The sequence below is a fragment of the Sarcophilus harrisii genome, chromosome 4 (genome assembly GCF_902635505.1).
Source record: "Sarcophilus harrisii chromosome 4, mSarHar1.11, whole genome shotgun sequence".
NCBI classification, from domain to species: Eukaryota; Metazoa; Chordata; class Mammalia; order Dasyuromorphia; family Dasyuridae; genus Sarcophilus; species Sarcophilus harrisii.
In genome coordinates, this window is record NC_045429.1 from 192,801,786 (window position 1) to 192,819,098 (window position 17,313).

At 33.8% G+C, this 17,313-nt stretch overlaps 1 protein-coding gene across 4 annotated transcripts in view; it reads right to left on the minus strand.

Moving 5' to 3' along the window:
• Window positions 1-17,313, minus strand: part of ARMC2 (armadillo repeat containing 2) — a 166,903-nt gene that overhangs the window by 77,123 nt on the left and 72,467 nt on the right. For all 4 annotated transcript variants that reach the window (XM_031964439.1, XM_031964442.1, XM_031964440.1 and 1 more), the window contains 3 exons: window positions 15,382-15,557; window positions 10,550-10,652; window positions 7,513-7,736 (listed from right to left, as the gene is read on the minus strand). In XM_031964439.1, coding sequence (XP_031820299.1) covers window positions 7,513-7,736; window positions 10,550-10,652; window positions 15,382-15,557 — 503 coding nt within the window. The remainder of the gene's footprint in view (window positions 1-7,512; window positions 7,737-10,549; window positions 10,653-15,381; window positions 15,558-17,313) is intronic.

Sequence of the window (17,313 nt, forward strand, 5' to 3'; positions counted from 1 at the left end):
ACTTCACTTGATTCTTACAACAATTCTGGAAACATTAACTTCCTCACTTTACGTTGAGGAAACTGAGGCAAAGAGATTTAAAGTGACTCACCTAGAGTCACACAGCTAATAATTGGTCTTGAGTCAGTCTCTGGACTCAAATTTTCCTGACTCTAGGCCCATGTGTTTCATTTACTACACCACTTATTTGACTCTAAGAAAGGAAAAAAAAATCCCAAAACAACATATTCTGAGAGAATTTGTGAATTGTGAAAATATAATACTGGAGTTTGTCTTTTTATAACTTAAGATCTACAACATTTCATGTTGTTTTTTGCCCAGAGTTTTTAGAACTGAAATGTTACAGTGACCTTGGGGAACTTGTTATTGTCATGAACTGATCAAAGATCAATTTCACCTGGAAGATCTTTAAAAACAAGCTTGCCAGCTTTGGAGGTAGGAGGGGTGAGAGACAGTTATGAGCATGAGCCTTTGCCAGTAAGATGGAAGAAAAGGGAAGAGAGGGAAGGGTTGAAGAGAAGTTTAAAAAAAAAGGAGGGGAAGTAGAAAGGGGAAAGAAAAGAATGCGGAAGGGGAGAATGGAGGAAGGAAGAGAAGGAGCTCAAGAGGGGAGTGCTCTTTGCTTTTTCTTAAGTGCCTTTATTAGAGTACACAAAAAGAGAAAAAAGGACTTCTCTCTCCTCCCTACTGGCCTTGGCATCCTGAAACAGCGGTTCATGCTCTGTGGGAGACACTGAACCCAGCAAGAAGCAGGGCAAAGAGGTCAAAGAGATGGCCAGGGGATGAATCTCTCTCAGGGGCATGAACGCTGGCAGCAGAAACAAAGAGAATTTGGCAGCTGGGAGTCCAACTCCGTTGGAGTTGTTGACACAGAATTCACCACTTCCCCATCCATCCCTATCAATTACAGGGACTACGCTGAAACAAGTTCTCTTAGCATTAGGCTTAGAGATCCTCAAAAGGATTTAAGGCTTAATGGTCTAAGCTTATGGCATAAAAGGGCTGTGGCTTTCCTCAGTACTGTCTAGTTCCAAGGTCTGGGGCTAAATAGGTTTTTATGAACTGGTCTAAGAATGTAATTATTACTTTTAATATAACATTATTTCTATGGAAAAACACCACTCAGTTTCAATGAACAAATTTACAGATGAACTTTTGGAGCATAATTCACTTGTCTTTTAGTTACTATCTGTATAGCTGAAAATCCATTATAGTCCCCATTTCTCCTTCTAAAAGACAAGGCAAAAAAGTGATTTCGCAATAAAGAGTCAAATTCATTTAAAAACAGACTCCAAATTAAGTAATTATTAAAAGATTTTATCATCATCAAGATGATGACGAAGATGGAAGTTTCAGAAACATCAAGTAATCACACTATATTAAAAACAGTTTCTATTTCTCAATCAGTTGAAAAATCCATAACTATATTCCCCTGTGCTTTACTGACAACTGCAAAATGCTTTACTTCCTGCGGGTGATATGAAAATATTAACACAACTGCCAGACTACAAACAGTGTAGTGTCAAAAGACAAAGATGAAAGTCACATTATTTTTCAACTTCAGCAAAATCATCTCTTTCTATTCAAAATCATCATATAGACATACTCATATTTTGGATCACTTCCCAAATAAGACCATGTATATGCCAAATCAAAAACCTATGTGGCAACCCAAAGGAGTTTCATAATGTCTGACATAATTAGCACAATTCTGGCCGACAAAACAGAAAGAGATGACAAAATCATACATATGAAACCCTTATTGTTATGATTTCCTAATGAGCTTCTTAGAGTATGATAGGAAAGGCAAATTAAAAACCATAACATTTTATAGCTGAGCAATACAAGTCTACACCCAAGTACCTAACTTGAGTTAAATTTTATTTAACTTAAAATCTGCTATCTTTTGTCATCTCTGATCCTAAAATGCTTATTACTTTGAATGCCATTAAATGTACTACATGAAGATCATCTTTAATCTTGACCTACATTTAACATTATTTCAATGTTTTCTGCAGTGAAACATTTCTGTAAGGGATTTCCTAAACTGTGATTCTTGAGAGTGAGTGGTAGGCATATGGAATAGCAATATTATCTGCAGCACTAATTCAACAAAATATGGCACAAAGGGTCCCCAAAATAGTGCATTAACAAAATGCAAGTGTAATCAAGACCAATCTCACATGGTTATTGGAAAAGTCATAATAGAGAACATAGAAAGCATTTTGCATTATACATATGCTAGAAACTAAGGAGATAAGAGTTCTGAAAAACATGCACAAAATGATCTTCTTATAATTTAATTATTATATTATCAATTATATATGACTTACATATAGATGGGAGAAGCCTACACAGAGAGATAATATGGAAATGTTTCTCATATTTAGATCTAATAAATTTTAAATCATTAACTTGATGAGGTTTAGATTTGGGGAACTCAAATGAAATTAGGATTACTGATAGTAAGGGAGTTAAATGAGGTCTAGTGGTAGGTTCAGGGTTCAGGGAGTTCAATGGAGCTCCCCTGAAACCCCTGTGGATTCGGTGCAAGGGTAGGGAGTTCTGGGGAACTCCCTTCTAGTGGCACAAGAAGTTTTCTGTAAAGGAATTTACAGACTTGAAAACCTAGATTGATAAAAGAGGTTTATTATGGGAATTGGAAGTAAGGTTAAAGTCTGGTTAAGGAAATAGGTGAGGGTAAAGAGAATATGGCACTAAAAACGGTATTCCAGTGGGCAGAGACCCTTGGCGTGCCAAGCATAGGGCTGGCACATTTGGAACCTCTGCAAAGAGAGGGTTTTAGTTTGGCTCTTTTTATAAGGACAGATTTTAGCTAAAGGGGACCCCTGGTTAAAGGGAATCCCAGGTTGGCTCCTCACTGGGTTTCGGCTAGGGCTAGAATTTGAATTGAATTCAATGAGTACCAGGACTGAGCCAATCCCACCCAGATAACAAAGATGAAACTGTTTGTCCTTGGGGCGGGGTCCATCACTGAGGCAGAGTTAAAGGAGATTTTCTCCTTTAAGGATTTTCAGAATTTGGGGGTTCTCTCTTCAAACTGACATTCAGATGTTATATTTTAATATGTAAACTGAAATAATACCTTATGCAATGTAACATGGCACTCATAAATATTTATTGTTAAATGAATATAACCTTTAAAACTTAGCAACCATATTAGTCAACAAAACTACCAATGATGCTGAAAAAGAGCTATTATTTCTTCCTCTCTCTGATTCTAAAGGAGTAAAACAACATTAATTAAACTCACTTTTACTCTAAGTGAATAAAACAAAATCTTCAAAAAAGTAGAACTTTTTTTTAGTGTCTATTTTAGTTTAAAAGCAAATGGCTTCAGTAGGGCAGAAATGAAATGTCAGCTAGGTCCAGGCCAAAGGTCCCTTTGCTTAACTTCAGTGCTGGAACTATAGTACTCCAGAGGAAAAAGACTGATATGTGGAATATGTAATTCAAAAAGCATTAACTAGAGAAGAAAGAGAGATAGAGAAAATTGTGTGTGTGTGTGTGTGTGTGTGTGTGTGTGTACACACCTATATTAGGCTAGCTATATAAAGTAGCTCCAATGTAGGAAGAGCAATGGTAATAAGGATATTCAGATGTTAATAAAAGGCAAAATCTGAGAAGGAAGCCAATAATTAATAACTATAGACTCAGAGAGTCATGTGAAAATTCACACTATGTGGATGACAATCAAGAACTAGATGCTCTATTATGAAAATGCTAATTTGACTTCAGAGTTATTCCTAAAACTCAGTGGCATGGAACCCATGGCTAGAATATAACTTGAAGAAGTTGTATCTTATTCAATACAAGTAGGGAGAATAATAAAAGGATAGAAAAGCATTGTATAATAAGATGCAAAATTCATGGAATCATGGTACAATGTATTTGGCACAGATAAATAGAATCAGTTATTGGAAAGACCACCTGTCTAGAAAGGTTTGTTAATTATTGACTTCCTTCTCGGATTTACCTCCTATTAATATCTGAATATCCATATTACCATTGCTCTTCCTATATTGGAGAAGTTTGCCATTTCCTTCTCTAGCTCATTACAGATGAGGAAACTGAGGATAACAGGGTTAAGGGACTTGCCCAGATTTATGTAACTAGTAAATGTCTGAGGTCACACTCAAACTCGGGAAGTCCTGACTTCAGGTCCAGCATTTTATTTCTGTAGCACCTAGCTACCCACAGAAAAGAGGTAGGATTTTCAGTTGTCCAACTATCAGATGAAATCTTCATCAAAGACAAAAGCAGAAGAGCTAACTAACACTGTATGTACTGAAGGAAATGAGAACTTCTATATCTGATCTTTCTGGGGTAAAAATAACTGTTCTATCTCAGAACTGATGATAAAGAGGAAAAGAAAGTGAGACATAGTCTAACATATATATTAGTTTTATGGAGAAGAGATTCCAAAAGGACAGGTAGAACCCCATGGCCTAAAATTCTAAAGAAGGCAATCCAGAAAAGAAAGAAACTTTCAAGAAACAACTGTGGCAAGGAAAAGGAGGCATTGTGAAGAGACTGATGTTGATACATAGGAAAATCACTAACCAGTTTAAACAGATATGTAAAGGCAGGGGAAACAGGTAAGCTAAGAAATCACAGAATACTTCTATAAGAATAGTGTCAGGAATATAAAAGTTCAAGATAAGATCAGGCTGGAACAAAAAAAAAAAGAGGACTCCTAAAAAATAATAATAAACGGGACTTTAGTCTTACTGGGGGAAAAAAGGAGATTTAAGAGAGAACTGCTGCTAGAAATGGATGAAATGTTTTCCTATTTGCCCTATTCAAATTCAAATCACCACCAGCTCCATATAAATTCTATTGTGGATTAAAATACTGGCTAATATGACTCTTGAACTACTGTTAATAGTCTTTTAAGGATTATGCAGAATAAGGTATTGCAGGATCAGAGAAAAGCAACATATATATGTGTGTGTGTGTGTGTGTAAAATATCATATGTATATGTTATAATATATATATGTATATATTTTTAAATCACCCAGCCCCCAAACTATAAGCCAGAGTGAACTTTGGTTCCTGGCAAAATTCTAAAATGTATCATTAAGAGAATGATTAATTAACATAAACAGAAGGAAGGAAGCAGTGATCTACAAGATTCAGAATGTCTTCATCAGCAACAGTTTTGCCAGATTAATATTTCCTTTTTCAACAGGATTACTAAACTGGTAAATCAGGTAAACCATGAAGCTAGAATCTGCCTAGATTTACTTTATTTTAAAAAACACACACACATTTTGTTGAAGCCTTTTTTCATTGCCTCACAATCAATTCCCCTCAGCCCCATTTAAAAATTATGATTCCTTTGTAACAATAAAGAAATAAAATCAGGCAAAAAAAATTTGAGACTGACAATTCATACATTATCCCTCTTCTCTCTGCCATGAGCAAGAAAGATGGTTACAATATACCTTTTCTGGGACTCCCCCCCACAACTCTTACTTCCTTTTTCTGGTCTTTTCATTTAAGTTGTTGTTTTCATTATGTACACTATTCTCTCAATTCTGATTATTTCAACATATATCAATTCATATAAATGTTCTCATGTTTCTTTCATTCATTTATATTCAAAATTTCTTATAGACAATCACATACCATGGTTTTTTCTTTCAACTATTTCCCAATAAATGGGCAACCATTTTGTTCCCAATTCTTTGCTATCACAAAGAATATTGATTGCTATGAATACTGTAGTATTGGATGATAGTTTCTGCTTTGGACTATTTTAGGATATATGCCAGTAGTAGGATTGCTGGGTCAAATGTTCTTACCTTTCTACAGCTCCTTTATCATTGATTATTTCCACCTTTGACAGTTTACATGGAATAAAGTAAAAACATTAGGACTGTTTTGATATTTTACTTACTATTAGTGATTTGGAGCATTTTTCATGTAACCACTTATAGTTTGCTTATCTTTTTTGAAAGCTTTTTATATCCTTTAACCATTTGGGAATGGTTCCTAATGTTACAGGTTTTCAGCAGTTAGCTGCATATTTTGAATAACAACTTTTGCTAATGATGCTTGATGCAAATATTTTTCCACTTCATTATTTTTCTTTTAATTCTGTCCTTATTGATTTTAATCATGAAAAAGCTTTCTAATTCTACATTGTCAAAGTTGTCCATGATTTCTATCCTGTGACTGGTTAAAAATTCTAGCATTGTTAGGAAAAATACACTTGATCTTACCTCAAAATTTTCATGATGTGACTTTTTATTTTCAGATCATATTATGATATACAAATACACATATATAGTTTAAGACGGTGATCTAAATATTATTTGGCTATAATGCTTTCTAATTTTCCTGGCAGCCATTTTCTCAATAATTTATGTTATTAATTTTATCAGTGCTAAATTACTGGTTTTACTTATTAGTCTTTTCTATTGATCTATTTTGTTTTTAACTAGCACAATCTTACCCAAAATCACCCATAGTAATAAAATTAGGACATTAGAAAAATATCAGTTCAGCAAAAGTAAAAACTCAGTAAAATCTGATAATAAATGCAATATTACACAACCACAGTTCTCTACCTCTGCAAAGAAGGTGGGAGAGACATTTTCTCACCTCTTCTCCAGGCTCATAGTTGTTCATTATAATCACACAGCATTACATTTGAATTCAGTTAAAATTCAGGGAATTTCAACAATCCAAGCAATGATGTATGTGCACATGTCATCAAAATTACTTTTATTTATTGTGTATATGCTATTTTGTCTTATTAAATGTGAGTTCCTTGAAGGAGGGGAAATTTTCATTTTTGCCTCTGCATTTCCAAACATATAGTGACACATAGTGATAGGGACCTAATAAATGTTACAGAATTCATAATATTCCAAGGTTTCCTCTAAATGGCAGTAAATTATTCTGTGCACTGAATGATTAAATGAGGATTTGGTCTAGTAAGAAAAAGCCTAAGAAAGGGGAAAGAAACATAAGGGTAGGCTATAGTTCCATGGCCATAGTCTGAAGAGAAAAAAACTCCCCTTATTGATTTTTGCTTTTCTAGTATTATAAGAATGAGTATGTATGTCAAGGATGCCTAGGAGGAACTATGGCCCCAATGAAAGCCCCCAACCTAAATAATTATTTATTAACAATTGAAACAAACATTCTCTAGAATAAAGAAAAGAAGCCTAGAATTGGACAGAACATTCTAGTAATGACCATAAAGTTGTAAAAAGATATATTAAAAATTAATAAGTAATAAAAATTATGTTTTAATGATATATTTTAATATAGTAACTGTATATATTTATCATTGCTATTTTAGGATTGGACAGAGTACTCTAGTGACCACTATAAAGTTGAAAAAAGTTACATTTTAAAAACTAGTAGTTAACAAAAATTATGTTTTAATAAGATACTTTAATGTGTGTGTGTGTGTGTGTGTGTGTGTGTGTGTGTATGTATATTTGCTATTCTTGTTTTAAAAGTTAAAGAGTTACCTGGACTAACAAGTGTCCTGAATTGGAAAAACATGTCCCAGTTATCCTCATGTTCTCGTTTATCTGCTTCATCAAATGTAGCAGTATTTCAACAGCACCTTTGTTGATCATTTCATTAAGAAATCTTGGATTCCCAGAAATGAATTTAATAGCCCCCATGCAGTACAAAAAAGCCTCATTATTAGTTTGAAGGTCTTCCACTCGCAGCACCTCCAACAATGAATCTGAAGGAAAAAGGTCTAATTAGAAGAAATGGGACTCATTTTGTACTATTCAAATTTGTTTTAATATATTACAAATTCTGAAAAAATATAACTACTTTGAAGTACATAGATGTACTTTTACATATGCATACTAAGAATAAACTTATTAGTAATGAGTCAGAGTCCACAGACAAATGCTCTTGCCAGTTTTATTGAAACAGGGCAAAGAAAAAACCTATTTCTACCTGCCCAACTAAATCTATTACTCAAGCTAGTAACATGTAGGAAAAAAGGCTGAACCCATTAAATCATGTACTTTAACAATGGGGTTACTAAATGTCATTCTTAATGATTTTTCCAAAATTCATTTAATTATAGAAGTTTGGGATTAGAGAGAACAACTGCATTAAAGGGAATTTGAGAATTATATTTCAATCCCTTCTTTTAAAAATGTATTAGCTATGGCAGCTAGCTGGATAGTAGCTAAATAGATGTCAGCAGTGGACAGAGCACTAGCCCTGAAGGATCTGAGTTCAAATCTGGCCTCAGACACTTAACATTTACTAGCTGTATAATCCTGGGCACAGATAGGGGGAGATGACCCCAAATGCCTCACCAAAAAAAAAAAAAAATATTCTCTGTTCCTGAGCAGAAATCCACTGAAGTACAAAATCAGTCAAGAAGACAAACAGGCCAATAACTACAAAAATGGAAGCAGGATTTGGTACCAGAGTTAAGTACCAGGACTTATGTGGGAATTCATTTATATGAATGAATAAGAATTAGTTAGGAGCAATATTTGATAAATGGTAAACCAAATCCTATTTGTATTTGGTCAAAAATCTCTTTGGACCACGAATATTTTTCATGGGCAAATGGAAACTACTCAACAAGGTGGGCTCTAACATGTACAACATATACATGAAGAAGATATTAATTCTATAAAAAGGTAATCTTTAACTGCTCTTAATTGCCAACTGGACACGAGTCCAATGGAGGCCATTGTTAGAAACCTAAATCTACCAAATTTAATATCAACCAGAGACTCAGGATCTAAAGAAAGAATCATCACACTTCCACCAAAGTGACCTTGCATTTCTTTTTTATGTGCTTTGAAATATTTCCTTTGAATGGATATTATGCCATTTTGTCTTCTCCAACAACCAAAGTTCCAGCTGTTGTTCTATATATTTTTTTAATCTCTAATACCTAGAACAGCACCTGCCAGTAGTGGGTGCTTAATAAATGCTTGTTGATTGAGAAGACAAAAGGATTTCAAGATAGATGAGGATTTCCTTGAATTATGGATTAAAGCAAATATAATTTTGTTCCTAATTCAAGGCAGCAAAGGCCAGGAACATGACAGAAAATAGTAAGAAAGATATGGTAGGGTCATTTACTGTAATTGTGAGCCTGCAACACTTCTTTCTAAATTTTGGTTGCCTCGAAATGCTCTTCCACTTCCCTCTCCCCAAGGAAGTCCTGATCTAGACAACTTAAAAGACTTCAGATATGTTTCTGAAGTGAAGAAAACTGGGATTTGCCACTGAGTAATTTAGATGAGGATCATGGATGCCAAATGCCAATCACAAGTTCCTAAAATCATTGCCAAAGGAAGCAGATCAATCCTTAGCTGAGTTGAAATCAAAAGGACATCTGGGAAAAGAACGGCTAGTCATTCTTGATCAAGTAAACTGAGTGGCGTATGACCTGGAAAGGGCAAGGCAAAGGTAATAGTTAATTAAGCCTAACCAAAGGACAAAGTAATGAAAAGACACTTTTAAAAAAGCAATATTGTAATGGGTTAGAGCTTCATTCCTCCCACTAATTCTTCATCACAAAATAGAGGCAGTCCTATATTCTCCAAAATTAAGCAGGTTTTTCCTGCCAAAGAACACAGAGGCATCTGAATCCCAGCTCTATGACATCCTGCCTCTTCGGACTTGGAGAAATCACTTAACCTCAATCTAGAAAATTAGGGGATTGGACTGGGTTCTCATTAAAGTCCCTTCCAGCTCTGTATACATTTTCCTTTAACTATAGAAATATAGATTTTTTGGGAAGAAAGTCCACAACAAAATAACTTCTTTAATTTCATATTTTGTTTAAAAGTCACTTTTAACTGTTCTAACATTTCTATCCCCACATTCTCAATTAATTAAAAGTTGGACATTTCTTATTTTTATTTGTCCACTGACAGAAAAAAATACTTTTTCTTTTCAAAAATGGAACTTCAAATTATTTTCCACTTTCTTGTGTAGTTCCAATATAATTTACATTAAATTCAATTCATATAATGACCACAAAAGCTGCAATTCAATTACTTGGGAGGGGGGCATCACCCCAAGAATTTTGTTTTCTCTGATTGCTCCAAAGAGCTTTATAAACCAGATAATAATCTTTTCGTAGCTTTTTTCGTGTCTGCCAAAACCACAGTAAAATATACTGAAACTAAAAGATTACATAACTGCTTTTTTAAAAAACCTATTCACACTACCATTAATTTTTCTATCATCTTTGGTATAATATAAAAAAGATTTAAAGTTCAAGTACTCAAAACCTAAAAAGCAAACTACTCTTGAAGTAAACTTATCATCCAATTAAAAAAATGTTTATAAATGCATACATTTCCATGATCCCAAATAGTGCCTATAAGAACCTAAATGGTCTAGTACCCTCTGAGGGGAATCCAGAAATAGAAGAAAAGCAAATAGTATGCATTATATATTTGCTGATTCTAGCAACCACTAACTTTTTCCCCTTTTCCCCCCAAAGAAATTCAACACTTAATTAAGAAAAGTATATGACAAATGGTAATGTTTAACGACACTTACCAAGAATACTATCGTTTTGTATGAGAGAATCATTCTTCTCACTTCTGCTAATTTTAAATATGAGTTTGCAGACATTGAGAAGATTCTTTCCACTTACTTTAAGCTGCAGGGAAAAAAAATTTTTTTACACATCTATTTTGGTGGAAAATTAAAACATGTCATACTTTTAAAGAAAAACAACAGAGAAACAAGTATTAAAAAGAGTGCTGCAAGTTATTTTTAAAGTTGAAATTGAGAGTTCTGAAAATCAGCCACACATCAAAATTCTAAGGAGCAATTTTGATAAACAGAGATATGAAAATTTTTGTGGATATCAGATAGTCTAAATCCCCTTTCCCCAATATACAAGTGACTATATCTATCTAAGTGAACATCTAAGCTCTTGCAAGAGAGCTCTCCCTGTATGGTACAGCAAAAATGACAGTTTCAGATTCAAATGACCTCAGGTTTGAATCCCAGCTTACATCTATCCAGATAACCTTGCACTATCTAACAAGTCATTCACTTAACCAGGGCTGTTTTCAAAATGAAGAGATCAAATTGAATGATCTCTAAGTTCCCACTCACTTCCAAATCTATGACCCATTGTTGCTTATCCTTCATTCTTGAAGAGGACCAAGACATCAGGGAGGGGATGTTGGGACATGCAAGTGAATTGGATTTAAGGGAGGGAGGACTGTGCAAGGTCACCTGCCTCACTCTCGCCTCTAGAGCCATCGGGGGCCAGATATAGATTAGAATGACTGGAGATGGCCCTGAATGCAACAGGAGACCTTGGCCTTTTTAGGCTGAAGGCTTCAACTAAGCTCATGATCTACAATATCACAAGACACCCAATTTCATTTTTTAAAATTATTCAAATGGTTGAAAAGTTCTTTGTACTAAGCCCAAATCCAACTTCCCTGAAACTTCCACCTAGAGGAACGATACAAGAAAATATGAATCTGTTCTGGGAGTGATGTTTTATGAACAATACTAAGAAGTTGAACACATCCAGGGAAGGGGTGATCAGAATGGGGAAGGCAAGTCAAAACCAGGGCACACAAACAATAGTTGGGGGAAACAGAGATAGGATGTAGGGGGATGTATAACCACTGTTATCGAATAATTGTAGCATTTCATATATAAAAGTAATCAGATTCCTTCTGCTTGCCCTCCCTAGTAGAAATTAAAAGGAGATTATTTTTTATTCAGTAGGAGGAAGAATTCCTTCATAAATTACAGTCATTTAACAATGAAATGGGCTGCCATGATAGGAAAAGATTTCCCTTCTTGCCACTGGAGGCCTTGATGAGATGGCTTGTTAGGGGAGTAAAAGAAAGGGCTGGACAGATAGATGACTTTTGTTGACCTTTCCAACCCTAAGATTCTGGTTTTCTTCCATGTGATAGACCTGCAAACACCTCTACCTTCCACTTTTAAGTCTTCTCCCAAGATTGTCTCCACAGTTCCTTAAACCAGTCTTTAGATAAGGCTTTCAGATCCTGCATTGCCCTGTCCCCTAGGGAGAACCCAGCTTGTCAACATCAATGTTAATATGTGGCACCTAAAACTGGACACTGCTCTGAGGATGGTCATTAGTCACCTATTAATTAGCTCCAGATACATACGAAGAATTTGCTAAGTACAGGTTGAATGATTGTTAAGAGAGGCAATATAACATAGAGGACTGGCCTTGGAATCAAGAAGACCTGGATTCCAGTTCTGCTTTGACATACATTAGATATGTGGCCAAAGGCAAATCACTTAATCTCTCAAAGGCATCAATAACTCTCTCAGAATATATGTTACACATGTTTAACATATATCGAGTTACTTGCCATCTAGGGGAGGGGGTGGGGAGAAGGGAGGGAAAAATTTTAAACACAAGGTTTTGTAAAGATTAATGTTGAAAAATTGTCCATGCATATGTTTTGAAAATAAAAAGCTTTATTAAAAAAAAAGATTATATGTTATAGGAGAATTACAAATCTGTCAGTGAAGGTAGTTTCCATATCAAGGTGGAATATTACCAAGCACTCTTCCCCTTCCTCCCCCTCTAAATTAGCTCTCTTGGCATATTGTTAATTTATATTGAGCTTTGTTGTTTAGTCATTTCATTTGTGTCTGACTCTTCAAAAGCCCTACTTGGCTTTTCTTGGCAGAGATACTAGATGGTTTGCCATTTCCTTCTCCAACTCATTTTACAACTGAGGAAACTGAGGCAAACAGGGTTAAGTGACTTGCCCAGGATCACACAGCTAGTCAGTGTCTGAGGCAGCAGCATTTGAACTCAGGTAAATGAGTCTTCCTGACTCTAGAGCCAGCACTCTATCTACTACACCACAGCTGCCCTTTTGACTTTGTGCTAACATTTTCTTTTCATTTAGAAAGGAGAAACCATATCTAGAAGCGAGGCACCTTGTCTCTTCAGAGGCTTAAGTAATTAGTTAAAATAGAAAATGATGGTTGTAAATTTGGTCGAAAACCAAACTAGTTCTGCACATTACCAAAAGTAACAGAAATAACTGAATTGTACCTCCCAAAAAACAGATATAGTTCAAGTGTCAAGGAATAGTGTATTTTAATTCATTGCTTTTTCTGACTGTAAATGATAATCATAAACTCTCTTTTCAAAAATAATTTGAAAAATATGTTATCTTGCTTTCTTAGAATGTAATTTAATGGTTCAAGATTTTTTTAGTATCTCAGGGAATAGGAATCTAATCTTCATTGCAAGTAGTGTATTTGATACAGACTTTATTGATGATATAAATTAATTAATTATAGTAATTGATGGTATAATATCACCGAGTTTATATAAGGTCTTCAGAAGTACATTCCTTTTCTTAATTCTCTTTCCAAGTATGCTTTATTTTTCTAAAGCTTGATTCTAGCTAGGTCCAGGTGCCAAAAAATTTTCAATGACAAACATTGTAAAAGCCATAGGACACTCGATTGAATATATATTACAACTTAGGCATATCCTGGAAGTTGTTTTTTTGACCCTTCAGCAGTTTGGTGAAATCTATGAACCTTGTTCTTAGAATAACATTTTTAAATGCATAAAATAAAAGAGGGAAGTTTAAAAAGGAAACTAATTATATCAAAATATAATTATAAAAATATTTTTAGAAATCAAGTTCACAAGGCCCTCAAGTTAAGAACTCATTCTTTTTTTTTTTTTTTGGCTGAGGTAATTGGAGTTAAGTGATTTGCTCAGGGTCACACAGCCAGTAAGTGTTAAGTGTCTAAGGCCAGATTTGAACTCAGGTCCTCCTGACTTCAGGACTGGTGATCTATCCAAGAACTCCTATTCCTGAATATGTTGATTTCACAGAATATCATTTTGTTTGCTGTTAAGTTGTTTTTCAGTTGTGTCTGATTTCTCATAACCCCATTTGGGATTTTTTTTGGCAAAAATCCTGGAGTGATTTACTATTTTCCTTCTCCAGTTCATTTTAGAGATGAGGATACTGAAAGAAACACGTTCTTAGGATCACATAGCTAGTGTCTGAGGTAGATTCAAACTCAGACTTCAGGCCCTACAGTAATATACCTACCACAACACCAAGTTAATTAAGGCTCCTTAAGTCCTCAAGTCCAACTCCTTGATTTTGATAGATGAGGGAACTCATCTATAGAGCAGTTCAATGAAATGGTCAGAATCACACTGTTAGTAAATGTCGGAGACCAGATTTTAACTCAAGAATTTGAATCTTCCTGACTCCAGGCATCATATAGCCAAAGATAGGTTGAATATTTTAAATAGCAGATAATTAAAACTTTAATTCCTTTAAAATTTACCTATAAAATTAAGCCCAGATTACTGGCCTTATGAGAACTTTCATTCAAAGAAATTTCTTTTCAAAAATGCTTTTTTAACCTTTTAAGAACTGCCCTTTCAACTTTTCTTATATTCATAACAATATCAATATAAAGAACGTGATGAAGTTAACAAACATCTCTTTTGAATGATGCATATCTCTTTTGCATCAAAGTGAAATGTGATATACATTCTAAATTAGAATATTAAATATAACATCAAAAATTAAATAAGAAACATATAGTAACAGCAGCTTCCAACTATAAATGAGAAGGATAAAATATGTTGATATTCATTTTAATCACCATACTAAAAATCACTTTCTATTTATGCTCAGATGTTAAAATGTTTAGGGCTAACAACAAACTTATTTACCTTTATAAGTGAATACAACTCTCTACATTTCTTTTAATGATTTTTTAAAGGGTCAGCTAACAACTATGACATCTTTTGATCAAATTGTTTATGCTTAGAATATAGTGTTCCTTTCTGTCATTTACATCATTTTACTTGAGCTAGGATTTCTATCTCAATGCCCGACTTTTCCTTTTACTTATACACCACCCTAGTTTCTACAAACCTCATAAAACCAGAATGGAATTCACATTTTCAAGTTTACATATATGTCTGCTATCACTGTTTTATAATCATATCATAAAGCAAGTTTACTGTTATTTCTTACTAGACTAGCAAATCTTAAATCACTGATGAAATCACAAGGCAAAATACTTTCTAAAGTGTTACTATCTGAAACTGATCCAAACAGACTAGAGATCAGAATATTATAAGAACAGAATACTAATCAGAATGTTCCAGAAAGAGTAATTAAACTTAATCATGTCTTTAGTCTTAAAATTGTTTGTCTTTTGCCTTAGATTTGCACTTTACCTGTAGAAATCACTCTTATAACCATTTATTTCAAAATCCAAATTCACTTCTAATTAACACTGTGGCATGTTTAAATATATAGGAAAATGAACTTTTTTTTTTAAAGCAACATACCAATTCACAAGAAAGAAAAACTTACAGCTAGAATAATTTTTGCAAGTTTTAGGCTGAGCAAGTCTGAACCAACATCAACTAGTTTATATAAGGTCTTCAGAAGTATATTCCTTTTCTTAAATCTCTTTCCAAGCATGCTTCCTTCCTCTAAAGCTTGATGAAGCTGGGTGCAGGCAGCACAAAAATTTTCAATATTGTCTTCTGTTATGAGAATAAAGAGAAGAAAGTATCACTTACCATTAAAAATCAATCTTTTCAGTCTATCAATACAATAGAGTACCCCCCTCCCACATAAGGCCTATAAAATTTTAGGTTTTATGTTTTCCCTACTACCTCCTCCAACTATTTGGATTTTATATTTTTAATAATTTTGATTTATCCCTCCAAGTTTGCAAACTAATCATATTAACTGATCAGGAAATAAGGTAAATTTCGTTTGAAATCCGTCCAAAACTTAAGAGTGAAACATAAGAATGGAAAATATTTTTATTATTGTCATTATTTATTATTGTCTTCTTTATATCGAATAGCCTACAAACATTACTCTGGCATTATTTTATTCTTATTGCCCATCTCCAAGTCACTACAAAAATTTTACAAATTTCAAAAAAATTATTTTATTCTTTTGTATTATTGTTTATCCCTGGTCCTATCTTTACAACTAGATAGTAAGCTTCCGAGATTAGAGGTCTCATATAAAATTTCAATCATCAGTTCCTTGTACATACATAATAAGCATTCAATAATGCTTACTGGAGGAACCTATCTCCTTTTCCTAGAAAAAATCTAGAATGTAATATTTAAAGGAATGCTTTGAGAATAACTAAGAGTCAATATGACATCATTAAGAAGAGATAATGATAGGGTAACTCCTTTTCCTTTTTTGACAGGTATATTAGACTACTGGCAGAGATCAGAGAAAGCTATCAATATTTAGATTTCATCAAAGGATTTTACAAAATCTCTTATGCCATCCTTTTGGACAAGAAGTAGAGATACCAGCTTGAGGATAACATAGTTAATATGATTAGGTGAACAAAAAATTAGCTGACTTATCAGACATAACAACAATGGACTAATGTCAATCTAAAAGGTCTCTTGGGAAGGAACTTTTGCCCTTGGGCCTATTGCCATTCAATCTTTTTACAAATGATTTAGATAAATGTGTAAGATACATAATTTATCAAATTTACAGACTCAGACAATGAGTCTGAGAATCTCAAAAATTTTCACAGATTTTAGAGACCATTTTGCCCTATGTCTGACCAAGAATCATTTCTGGAACTAACTCATCAAATAGTCATCTACTCTTTTCTAGAAGTTTTCCTCATCTCTAGAGAGAGAATTTTCTACTTTTTACCAGAGGCTGATCTACTTTTGGCTAGCTTTAATTAAATTGTTTTCAAAATCTAGAAAATGCATCACTTAATGCAGTCTACAGTCACATTTTTTTTTCGAATACCATATCATACTATTCTACCATGAAAAAAAAATGCTTACCACCTGGGAGAAACAGGGTTTAAACAAAACCAATTCTCAAAGAATTCTCACATCAATGTGATGTAAGATAGGATAAATGAGATCAAAAAAATTTCAGATGACAGGATAACAAAGAAGAGTTTTTAATGTAGTATTAGAATCTTTAGGAAGTGCAATTTTTGTAAGTGCTATCTTGACTGCTAATTAAAAAAAAAATTTTTAAAGGAAAATGAAGCACATAAAAGTGAACCCAATGAATAATAACCTAAAAGAATACAAAGCATGAGATCTCCAATTGTAAATAAATGACATTACTAATAGATCTCATCATGAAATTAAAAAGTATCAAACCAATCTGAAATAAATATGTGCCTTTAAAAGCCCACATAAAGGAAGTATGCAACTGCAGAAGGAAATGACTCAGTCCATTTTTAGCTCATTTCAACAATAACATCTAAGAAAAAAAATTTTAAACCTC